At 46.8% G+C, this 12,529-nt stretch overlaps 1 protein-coding gene across 3 annotated transcripts in view; it reads left to right on the forward strand.

Moving 5' to 3' along the window:
- Positions 1-8,605, forward strand: part of PTPRA (protein tyrosine phosphatase receptor type A) — a 110,047-nt gene extending 101,442 nt beyond the window's left edge. For all 3 annotated transcript variants that reach the window (XM_087818837.1, XM_087818838.1, XM_016215798.1), the window contains 4 exons: positions 2,378-2,503; positions 2,584-2,735; positions 7,481-7,616; positions 8,310-8,605. In XM_087818837.1, the coding sequence (XP_087674963.1) occupies positions 2,378-2,503; positions 2,584-2,735; positions 7,481-7,616; positions 8,310-8,384 (489 nt within the window). In that variant the 3' untranslated portion in view covers positions 8,385-8,605. The remainder of the gene's footprint in view (positions 1-2,377; positions 2,504-2,583; positions 2,736-7,480; positions 7,617-8,309) is intronic.
- Positions 8,606-12,529: the final 3,924 nt, after the last annotated feature.

Consider the following 12,529-nt stretch of genomic DNA (forward strand, 5'->3'; position numbering starts at 1 on the left):
CTTCCAATCTGCCCCTTTTCTTCTCTGTTATGCCTCTTTGCCTAAACTAAGATCTAAAATATCTGAAAGCTGTTAGGTGTAGGACCATAATACAGTTGACCCTTGACCCTCCTCACTATTGAAAGTCCGTGTATAACTTTTGACTCCCCAGACACTTCAGTCATCTCTTGCTATGTGCAGGGGATTGGTTCCAGGAATCCTTGAGGATTTCCAACCACAGATTAAAAGTACTGTTTTCAATTTGTGGTTGGTTGAATTTAAGGATGCGAAACCTGGGAATACAGAGGACTGACTGCATATTTAATGAAAAAAATCCCTGTATTAGTAGATCCATGTGGTTCAAACCTATGGTGTTCGAGGGTCTGCTATATTTTTTTTCTTTCCGTCATTGCATGATTCTAGCTCATACACCCTGTTGCTCTCAACCCATTTGGATCTTAGCAGTTCTAATGATTGACAAGCCCTGGTATTCAGTCCTTACTAATAACTGTGTAAAGGCATGTTGGAAGGGAACTGTGGTAGAAAAACTCATTCTAGTCCTGGCCTGTGTGGCTCAGTTGGTTGGACGTCACCCTATGCACCAGAAGGTTGCCAGTTCAATTCCTGGTCAGGGCACATGCCTGGGTTGTGGGATTGATCCCCAGAAGGGGGCGTGCAGGAGGCAGCCAATCGATGTTTTTCTCTTTCTCTCCCTCTCCCTTCCTCTCTCTCTCAAAATCAATAAAAATGTTTTTTTAAAAACTCATTCTACCCACCAGTGCCCTAAAAACCAATATAATCTATGTAAAATGATCCTTGATTAACATTATTAACTGCTCTGGTTGAAGAGAGGGCCCAAAGCCCTAACCCCCAAGGCAACCTAGGGCTTCTGGTAGGCCCATGTAGAAAAGCACTGGCCTATGACATTTCTTTGATCCACCACTTTAATAATCCTGTGTTTGATTATTCTTTTTAATCCTTACCCGAGGATATGTTTTTTATTTTTTTTTATTTTTATTGATTTTAGAAAGAGAAACATTGATGTGAGAGAGAAACTTCGATCAGTTGCCTCTTGTATTCACCCCAACTGGGGATTGAACCCAATACCCAGGTATGTGCCCTGACTGGGAATCGAACCTGCATCCTTTTGGTGTATGGGACAATGCTCCAACCAACTGAGCCACCCGGCCAGGACCAGTAATCCTGTGTTTTAAAATGAGCTCAATATTATATATAAAGGGGGTAATGAATGATCACACACATGAAAAGTAAGAAAGTTTACTAAAATGGAATTCTAATAATGATTTTATTTAGACTAAGAGACCACCAGTGATATTTTTCTACCTAATTTCCCCAACTCTTTTATAATGAACATAGAATACATACATTTATGGTTGAAGATTTTAAAATTGCCAGGAGTGAAGTATCTAAGATCTTCCCCAAAATGCTCTGAAGAAATGAACAGTACATTGAACAAATTCATTTATCAAATACTTACTGAGACCTAGCATAGGCAGGCATTGTGAAAGGTGCTGGAAAAACTAAGATAAAGAGAGGCAGCCCCTGTCCACAAGAAACTGTAGAGGGAACTGAGCCAGGTACAGAAAAAGACAGACAGTAGCCCTGGCGGGTGTGGCTCAGTTGGTTGGGCATTGTCCTGTGCACTGAAAGGTTTCAGGCTCCATCCCTAGTAGGGGGCATGCAGAAGGCATCCAGTCAGTGTTACACTCTTGCATATCAATGTTTCTCTTCCTCCCTCCCTCCCTCTCTAAAAGTCAATAAAAATTTTTTTAAAAAGACAGTAAACCATCTTCTGCTCACTAGCAAGGACAGAAGTGTGAGTGCTAGCAGCTTTAAGGTGCCATTGCAGATTAAAGAAAGAGAAGGAAAAAGAATGAGGGGAGACTGTGGACTGGGCTGTTGTGAAGCACCATGGCTAGGCAGGGATGGTGTAATTGGGTTCAGTTTTCCTGGATTAGCAGTCTGGCATGTAAACAGCTATAAAATGTGGGAACACCCCAAGGGAACAAAAAAAGCAGGGGGTTGGAACAAAGATATTCACTCTTCCTCTCCCTCCACCCTGCCACTGAGTGTTGGATGGCCCTATGAGGCGATGGTCTGAGTTCTTCAGAGACCCCATCAGTGTTGCAAAGTACACCGTAAGTAAGTAACACCAAATGGTTAAGTGATTATCTCTGGTAATGGAAATAAGTTGTTAAATATAGATGTCCTGGTGAGGATCAGAAGTTAATTGGAATGATGTTAAGTAACATTATGACCCTCTGAGTTTTCAATACCTTGGGGTGAAGTGTGTTGGGTAACAGGTAGCTCATAGGGCAGCCCTGCCTCTTCCACACATGGTATTCTGAGCCCCTTACACTCTGATTTGCCCCTCCAGGAGAAGTGTGCCCAGTACTGGCCCTCAGATGGACTGGTGTCCTATGGAGACATCACAGTGGAGCTGAAGAAGGAGGAGGAATGTGAGAGCTACACTGTCAGAGACCTCCTCGTCACCAACACCAGGGTAAGATGGATGACGGGTAAGGTTTCTCCCACGGGAAAAGCCTGGGTGCCCCTGCCACTCTAATTGCCCTTCCCCCAAAGGAGAACAAGAGCAGGCAGATCCGGCAGTTCCACTTCCACGGCTGGCCCGAAGTGGGCATCCCCAGCGATGGAAAGGGCATGATCAACATCATCGCAGCCGTGCAGAAGCAGCAGCAGCAGTCAGGGAACCACCCCATCACTGTGCACTGCAGGTACTGCTCACCCCAGCCCTCAGAGGGGAGAAAGAAAGCGATGAGAAGCAGGCAGGTCGGAGGTGATCATGAGCATGTGTCAGACAGTGAGGAAAGGTGGACAAGAGCAGGTTGTTGGTGAGCACATGACAATCAGGTCTGATGACCAGGACATGGCCAGATGATAGGAGAGGATCCTGGTGTTTGAACTTCGCACATTATGCTGGGGAGCCTGGCCTCCTTACGAGACATAGGAAAGACAAAAGGGCAAGTATTGAAGGTAGTTCGAAGAAAAAGGAACCAGATTAAGAATCTAGTTGTGAAAGAGAAAAGGGGCAAGTCCGAGACAGGGTAGTTCTGTTGTCGCTGACGCAAGAGAGACGGCAAGGGTCTCATTGGGGGGGGAAGGTGAATGTCCTTTGGAGCATGTTCACGATTACAGTTTAGAAAAAAATATTTACCATGAGTTTGTATTGCTTTTATAACTAGGAAAAAAATATCTGTTTTTAAGGGGATGGAAGAATATATTAAAAATTCCTACAAATTGGTTTTGAAAATAAAAAAAGGAGCAAAGGAGCTTCTAGGAATGTATCCAGTATGTGTTCTTCAAGTGGCCAAAATGAAATAATTACAAGAATTGAACCACTGCTTCTAATAGTAAAAGATTATAAGTAATATAAACATACATTAATAGGGGACTGATTCAGTAAGCTCTGAGATGTCTCATACTACAGAGGTGCAAAGAATTAATGAGGAATGTGTTTATAGACTGGTATGGGATAATCCTCTAGATTTATTTTTGGTGAGAAAAGCAGTGGGAGACAGGGAAAGAATATGTATATGTTTATGTTAGTATAAGCATAAAGTATCTCTGCAAGGGCACAAGGACAGGAGGACACTGCTTATTTCCCAGGAGGTAATTTGAAGGCCAGAGAAATGAAGGAAGAAGACTTGTCACCATTTTGGACCTCTTTGAAATTTGAACCATGCTAATTAATTACCTGTACAAAAAGAAATTGTTTTAAAAAGTGAAGAAGAAAAAGAGGCAAAGTACATGAACTAATACTAATGGACAGTGAACATGAAAAGATGCTAGACTGTACTTGCAATATGAGAAATGAGAATGAAAACAGTGAAACATGGCTCTTGCCCATTGGCAGAAGTAAAAGGATTCCATGGCCTAAACACTTCCTGCCCACACTTTTTATCTCCCATGCTCTTCTCTCTTGGTCACCCTCTCTTAGGACATCTCAGATTCTCTAGCTACCCTGTACCTGCACCATGCAGCTGAATGTGGCTGAAGAAAAGTGCCGTGTTACAGGCCTCATTTTACATTTCCTTTTTTTTTTTTTTTTAATATATCTTTATTGATTTCAGAGAGAGAGAGGGAGAGAGGGAGATAGAAACATCAGTGATGAGAGAGCCGTCATTGATCGGCTGCCACCAGCATGCTCCCTACCAGGGGTGGAGCCCGCAACCTGGGTATGTGCCCTGACCAGGAATCAAACTGCTATTTCCTGGATCCTAGGTCAATGCTCAACGACTGAGCCACGCCTGGCTGGGCTCATTTTACATTCTTGACCCCTGACCTCATGGTTGGCTCTTAGTGCTGCCCTGCAGTCCTTCTGCATCTCAGTCTCCTAGACTAGAGCTAGGCCAAGTAGGGCCCATCACCAAATCCAGCCTGCCACCTGGTTTTGTGTGAGTCTGCAAGCTAAGAACTGTGGGGGGTTTTTTTAATGGTTTTTTAAAAATCAAAACAATATTTCATGACATGAAAATTACATAGAATTCAAAGTTTATTGGAACGTGACTGTGCTCATGTGTTTATTGGTTGTGGTTGCTCTCATGCTACAGTGGTACAGCTGAGATCGTAGTAGCACCCTCCTCATCTCACAGTGCTGCTCAGCACACAAGAAGTTACAATTGCCCAGTTATTGCTCAGTTTTGTCTCTTCCCAGCAAAACCTAAGATATTTCTATCTCGCCCGTTACAGAAAAACTTGCCAGCCTTTTTCCTAGACGATTATTTCATACTTCCTTTCAAACCTTAAACCTCCAACACCTCTCCCATCCTCATATTTCAGAGGTGACTATGTTTTCTATTTGACTAAGAAAAGAGTAGCAGTCAGAGAGAACTTCCACATATTCCCACCACCATAGCTCCCCACCTACCTATACTGGTGCTGTGGATCCTGCAACCCTCCTGTTCAGTGCATGAGTTGTCTGACCCCTCTGAAGCCAGCTACATTAATCTATTGTTATATAATATTACTACAAACTTAGCATCTGAAAACAACACACATTTATCTCACAGTCTTTGTGCTCAGTAGTCTGAGCATGTCTCAGCTGAGTCTTGTGCTTCAGGGTCCCACAAGACTGAAGTCAAGGTGCTGGCCAGGGCTGTGGACCCACCTGAGGCTCAAATGGGGAAGGATCCACTTCCAAGCTCGCTTGGTTGTTGGTAGCATTCAGTTCCTTGTAGGCTGCTGAACTGGGGGCATCTTGTTTGAAGTTTCTTGCCACATGGACCTTCCCAGTATGGTTGCTTCTTTCTTCTAAGCCAGCAAAGGAGAGAGCATCTCCTTGCAAGACAGGCATTATGATCTCATGTAACGTAATCACATATGTGTAATTGTATACATGCTATCACCCTTGCTATTTCTATTGGTTAGAAGCACATTACAGGTCCCTCCCACACTCAGGAGGGGCATCACACAAGGCCATGAACACCAGGAGGCAGGAATCTTGGGGGCCACACTAGAGCCTGTCTGCACCCCCACCCTCCAGTTGGATACCAATTCTGTCCCCTTTTATCTCCTCAAGGACTTGACTTTGCTATCCTCCATGATCAGGTTTTCCTTGGAATAACTACCTAGAAAACTACCATCTTCATACAGATGGGCTATAATTTCTCCCGTCTTAATATTAAAAAACAAAACAGAACTCTGCTTTCAGTTCCCCTTCAGCTACCCCTCTATTTCTCTTTTCCTTAATAATAAAACTTCTCAAAAGATTTGTTCACACTTACTCTCTAATTCTTCTGTCATTTTCTCTTGATCCCATTCCAGTTAAAAATATACACACACTCACACTCCCTTGGAGCTGCCCCTGTGAGGGCCACCTGTAACCTCCACATTGCCAAGTCCAGAGACCACTTCCCAGTCTCGTTATCCTTGATCTTCATCAGTATTGGATGTTGATCACTCATGTCTCTGTGGAATGCTTTCAGTGTAGCTTCTCTCCTGGTTTTTTGTTATCGTCAACTGTTTCTTCTCTGTCACCTTTGTTAATTCCTCTCCATTTGTGGTCCAGGACCCAGTCCTTGGACCTTTTCTATGTCAACTAACAGTCACTCCCCTAGGTGAGCCATCTAAGTCTCTTGGCCTTCATACCAGCACCCAAATCTTTATCACCAGTTCAACCTCTCCCCTAAACTCCATATTCATATATCTGTTATGTACTCAACATTTCCACTTGGGCATTGCGGTTTAAAGGGTTTCGGTCAGAACTCCTGATTCTTCTTTCCAAGCTTGCTTTTGCCACAACCTTCCCAAAATCAGTGTGGCATTTCAGTCACCACTCAACTCAAGTGAGATGCCTTGAAGCCATCCTGTCCTCTTTTTTCCTCACACATGCACATCTAATGCCCTGCCTTGATCTCCATGCAGAGTAATTTCAGAACCAGATGTCTCTCACTCCCTCCACCACTACCCCTGTCCAAGCCACCATCCCCCTTTCCTGGTAATGATAATGGCCTCACTGCTTTGCCTGTTTCCACCCTTCCCCCAGTCTCAGCAGCCTGAGATATCCTTTTAAAACTTCAGGCAGACCACATCACTCCTTTACTTAGAATCTGACAACAGTTCACGAGGCCCAACATGACCTTTGGGCTCCTTGCCAAGGCCAGACTAGGGGTACACCAGGGGACTGGCATTCTCCCTAAGGGATCTGACCGCACCCCAGCACCCTCCTGCCTGCCTGCCTTCTTTCCTTCCATCTATCAGGTCCAGCTACACAGCTTCAGCACGTAGACACACTCCTGCCTTGTGCCTGAATGCTTATTTGCTAGCCAGCCAGCCAGACTTGCTCTCACCTTGTTCAGGTCTCTACTCACATGGCAGAGCTCCTTCCCTGACCACCCTACTCACAATAGCAGCTCTCCCCACCCTGCCTATGCTGCGTATCTTAGTATCATTTGGGATACTGCTGCCCATCACAGTCCCTACCACACAGCAGGCACTCAGTAGGGTCTGGTGAGTGAATGAGTCAACTGGTAGCATTAGGGTGGACAGTGTCATGGTGAGAATCTGGATTCCTAGGATTTAGGAAGAAAATGAGAGGCATGGAAAAGAATCAGCACATACATACCACACACCAGTGCAGAGGAGCAGGGTTTGTCAGGGGAAGGAGAGAATTAGAACTCTAACATGAGTGAGCCGCAGGCCAGGGAAACCCAGGCTTGTTTGTAGGTAGACAGCAAAGGCTCAGTGCCTGGGGTGGGGATTGGAGGTTCTTCACTACTAGCCCATGAGCTAGACCCTCACCAGGCAAAGTGGGTGGTGCAGGAAGGGCAGCAGAGGTGCACCTGCTTCCCCAGAGCCGTGGGAGCAAGGGGCTTATGTGATGAGGTGCAGAGGGGACTCCTGCTCCACCCCTAGCACCAACTTCAGCCTTTATCTGCTCATTGCCACTGTCAGTTACCTTGTCAGCACAGAGGTATTATGTGTGTATTATGGTGTATTATGTGTGTTTCCTCTCTTATAGTGCGGGGGCAGGACGGACGGGGACCTTCTGCGCCCTAAGCACAGTCCTGGAACGGGTGAAAGCGGAGGGGATTCTGGATGTCTTCCAGACCGTCAAGAGCCTGCGGCTGCAGAGGCCACACATGGTCCAGACACTGGTATGCTGCCTGTGCGCGTCTGTCCACACCACTACAATTGTAGCCCTTTGTTGGGGTCAGCTCAGGGAGGAGGTTCTTCCTGGGGCCCATCTGGTTGTCAGAACCTGTGTAACTACAGACCCATCCTTCCCTTCCCCAGGGTTCCCCAGACAGAATGAGTCGTGGGAGGCAGTGAAAGCATGAGGGATAGCCCTGTTATCAGTAACTCTTCCTGGTGCACCACCTGCCTGGCCTGGGCAGGGACCCCTCAGATCATGTTGGGCCTTGTGGCCTCTGTAAAGGCTAGAAGGCGGTGCGGGGTGCCCCATGGGCTTATCTACACCTCTCCATGAGTCCTGGGAAGTGGAAGACTCAGGAGTGCCTCCTCTCTTCTACTCAGGCTCCCTGTTAAGAGGTCTGTCTTCTGACAGTCTGACTAGTAACCACCAAGTATGGAGAAAGTAAATTTTAAGATGTTTGGGAGTTAATGAGGTGCTTTGAGCCTGACAGCCATAGGGAGGTGTAGGCTACACAGAGCCATCTCCCCACCAGCTGTACCAAGCCAGCATGCACATCTGACCTCTTCCTCTCTGGTCGCCTCCATATGTAGGAAGTTAGCTGCGCTCACCCCAGGAGAGGGTGTTGCCAGAACTGTGGCAGGAACCGCGTATATGTTCTCGTCAGTAACCCTGGCTCCCCCCTCTCGCTCTCCAGGAGCAGTATGAGTTCTGCTACAAGGTGGTGCAGGAGTATATTGACGCCTTCTCAGATTATGCCAACTTCAAGTAAGAGGCGGTGCGGCCCAAGGGCGGGAGGCCTGCCGTTAGTGTTTGTAATATTCTGTTGTTAATACGCCCGAAACTGTGTACATATCTTACAGCTGTTTTAGAAATTGGTACATAGGCTTCTATTACTTATTAGGTGGAGATTTTATATGTAAATGTGTCAGCACTGATAGTCCTTTTTCCAATGTTTTATTGGGGAATTAAATAGTGTGATGTTTGGATTGATATCGTGAAATTCTCTGCCTGGAAATTGGGCTATATTCTGTGGTTTATACATCTTTTCCTAAAGGATACATGCAAAACCCTTTCCAGGTAGCGTGGCATCAACTAAGAAAAAGAGCACAAAGTTCTCAGAGCTTTTGAGGAAATTGGTTGTCCCAGTGCCCTTTCAGGCCACTGTTCCCTCCCTGCTTTGTAAATAACCCCTCCTCTCCCCACACATCCCCTTCTCCCACCACCCACCCACACTGTGGAAGTAAGGGAACCAGAGCGGTATCTCTGTCACCACACTAGGGATTATCAGGTAATAAAAGCTTTGCCTCCCTGAGGAAACGTCTCTCCCTTTTTCTGGGGTAGGGCAGCCATACCAGGGCTGGGGCTCTCCTAGGCCACCCCCGGCCCTACTGTTACTATTTTGTCTCAACTGGCCAAAGAGAGGCCACAGTCCCCCCAACTCCTTTTTCCCAGTAAGCTCAGCCCCTCCAGCTCTTGGCTGCATGCCAAGGACCCACCTTCCCCTCCCAACACATCTTTGGTACTGTGGTCCCAGCCAGCCTGGCACCCTGGGAAGATGGCCAGGGGCATGGAGAGAGGAGGTGGCTCAGGGCTAAGGCCAGTCTGACTCTCTGGTGCTTTGGTACAAAACTATCTTGATTGTGTCACTCCAACCAGAATAAGTCTTTACACTCACACTTACTGTGTTAAATAGCTTCTTATGAAATTTTCTTTCATATGAAATTTTCTTTCATATCTGTCCTCATTTCCAGGACTTTTATGTGGAAGTGCCTCAGATCCTGGGTGGTGGGAGTCTTAGATTCCAACTTGATTTTGAGCCTGAATATTAGACAAAAGTGTCTTCACTTTTGTGTCTCAGATAAGGTGGATGTTCATTTATTTCTCAGTAACAGCCTACCTAGTCCAGACACCTAGTACCCTCCCATCCATGGTCCCAGTGTCCCTTGGTGTGGCTGGAGCTGGATCACTGTCTTTTCCAGTGGAACACCAAAGAGTGTGGAGAGCAAGCAACTTCATTTTTAAGGACATGAAGCAAAATTTGCCCTTTTCATTTTCACACATATCCCACTGGCTAAAACCTAGTCATAAGGCCACACCTAGCTACAAGGGGTGCTGGGAAACATAGCCTTTGGGAGCACAGCTGGGAGGATGGGTCTGTCCACTTCTTCCTAGCCTCATGAACAGCTCATCATGGGAACAAGAGCATAAACTGGTTGCCATGGCTATCAGTGCAGGACCAAGAGAGCCTTGCAGCCTGCAGGGCATTTCTTGGGTAACAGGGGCAGGCCCTGAGCCTCCTCAGATTGTCAAGAGTAAGAGATGGCACCCTAGCCAGTCCACCCTAGCACACTTGTGCTGCTGTGTTTCTTGGAGGAAGTGGGACTTGAACTGGACCCAAGGGATGCTGGAAATTTAGAGAGTGAAAGGAAGAAAGGTCATGTGGAGCCACATTACAGAGGATCTTGGAGCCCAAGCAAACAAGACATGACAGCTCCAAGATGGGAGCCAAGTTTTGTACCACATCTTCAGGATGTCTGCGGGGACGCCACGACAGACCACCTCTGGAAGCTTACAAAGAGGTGAGTGTGTGTCAGTGGAGATACTTGGTCCTTCTGTATGAACTAAGGAACTCCAAGGGGCAATAAACTCAATTGTTAGTAGTTTTAAAAGAAGCATGGATAAATTAAGCAAAGACAGAATCTGACAAATTTCTGATGAGGGGAGCCATGTTTGGGAAGGAGACCCTGGCTCCTCACAAGCTACCTTTTGGTGCCTCTGTGTAACCAGTCCAGGCAGATGGAGGAGGAAGACCTTGGGTCAGCAATCTGTGCTGGAAACTTGCAGGAGAGCCTTCTGCACAACCTGCATTCCGTCCTTCATCTGCTATTAGCGGCTGAGCCAATATTTTAAATATCACCTGGTTAATACAGAAACGTCTTCAAACTGGGCTCCCATATTTCAAGAGACCCGACAGGAACTGGTCTAGGCTAAAAGGAAAATATATTGGGGCTCACACAGCATGATTGTGTGAAGGGCAGGGATGACGTCTTTGTTCAGTGCCCACCCTTCAGCCAGTCAGTGAGGATTTCTTAGAAGGAAAAAAGTGGTGTCCATTGCCCGCCACACACCAAGAACTCTGGGGTCTGCCACACCCTCAGAGACCTCACTTCAACAAGTCATCTTTCTCCTAGGTTTTCTGTTTCTTTCATCACTTCCCCCACCAAACGATTAAGTTTTTCATTAAAAATGGGGGGGGGGGGGCACTTCCCCCAGGCTTAAATTCTTGTCCCTTTATGATAGACTTCTTGAAAAAATCTACACTCTCACTTTTTCCTCTTCCCCACTTCATTTCCTTTCTTACCTGTTCTTGCCAAGGTGACCTGTGCACTGAGCCCCAGGAATCCCCTGTCTGCCCACTAGTTCCCCCTTGGTGTTAGTGACTCCCTTCAGACTGATCCCCACTCTAGCTGCTCCTCCACTGTCTCCCTCCTCAGAGCTCGGGCATTCCTGCCATCTCTATGCTGTGGGTCCTCAGCCCTTCTCCAAGCTTGAGCCCCCTCCTGAGCTCCATGTCCCCATATCCTGCTTCCTGCTGAGTGACCCCACATGGGATGACCCACAGGCACCTGTCTCATGCCCCCTGCAGCCCTCTGGCATTCTCTGCACACTTCACCCCCACTCCCACCTTGCTCCAGCCCATGGGCCCACTGGCAGTTCCTATGTTGACTCCTCTCCATTTTGTTCCTTACGCTGGAGCACCTACTGCTGCCCTGTTTCCACTACTCTAGCTAACTCCTTTCAGCCTTCACCCTAGACCACCTGGTCGAGGGTTTGTGCCTCTGTGCTCCAACAGCACCTGAGTGCTCAGTTCTGAACCTCTGCTTCCCCCTGACTGCAAGAAGCTCCCAGACTGGAATGATGTCCTCTCCCCAGAGCAGAGAATTAGCTGGATGGCTTTCTGAGTCCTGCCGAGTTTATAGTCTGAAGGGGGCAGCGCGCATTCCTGAAAGCTAGGCATGTTGCCAGGGAGGGCCTAGCGCTTCCCCTGGGAAGCTTAGTTCTGGTTTGGATTTTTTAGGAAAAGCCACAAACAAATTACTGAAAATATAAAGGCATCCCATTACTCTTTTAAAATAAACATGAGAGATTTTGAATAAAACATTCTGTAAACCCAAGTCAAAGCTAAGCTTGTTACCCGACTGGTGTCGCTCAGCGGTTGGGCATCGACCTAGGATCCAGGAGATGGAGGTTCGATTCCCAGTCAGGGCAGATGCCCGGGTTGCAGGCTCGATCCCCAGTGGGGGGCACGCAGGAGGCAGCCAGTCAGTGACTGTCATTGTTGATGTTTCTGTCTCTGTCTCCCTCTCCCTTCCTCTCTCTGAAATCAATAAAGATATATTTTAAAAAACAACAACAACCTGATCTTGTTTATTAAACTCAAAGAATCATTTTTACTAAACCGCAAAGCAAATGTTTTTCTAAAAATTACTTGGTTAACCCATGCACCTAGGAACAGTCTGTTTTTCCCAAAACAATTTAACTGGACACACAGTGCTAAATAAGTCAATTTGGAAATTTGCATGCATGCCCTCCTACATGAGCGGCTGAATTCCAAGTGCCCATGACCTACCACAGTGCCCATTACGCCATTCCTTCCCCTAACTTTGCCACAGGATTTGATGCACCTGCTCTTCCACTGACGACACCATAATGATAAGATAAGCCTGACCCAGGCCCTTGAATTTGCTGTTCAGCTCAAATGCAGAGATTGGTTATCAACCCTGGAAACAGGCCTCTGCCCCCCATAGGCTAATGGCTGGTGATAGAAAATTGAGCTGACCCACACTGAGAGATGGGAGCATATTTCCAGTGTTCTAGGGCAGCTGTGCCCAAATCCAGAAATAGTCCTGTGTT

This window comes from Miniopterus natalensis, chromosome 7, assembly GCF_054644295.1.
Source record: "Miniopterus natalensis isolate mMinNat1 chromosome 7, mMinNat1.hap1, whole genome shotgun sequence".
Taxonomy (NCBI): Eukaryota; Metazoa; Chordata; class Mammalia; order Chiroptera; family Miniopteridae; genus Miniopterus; species Miniopterus natalensis.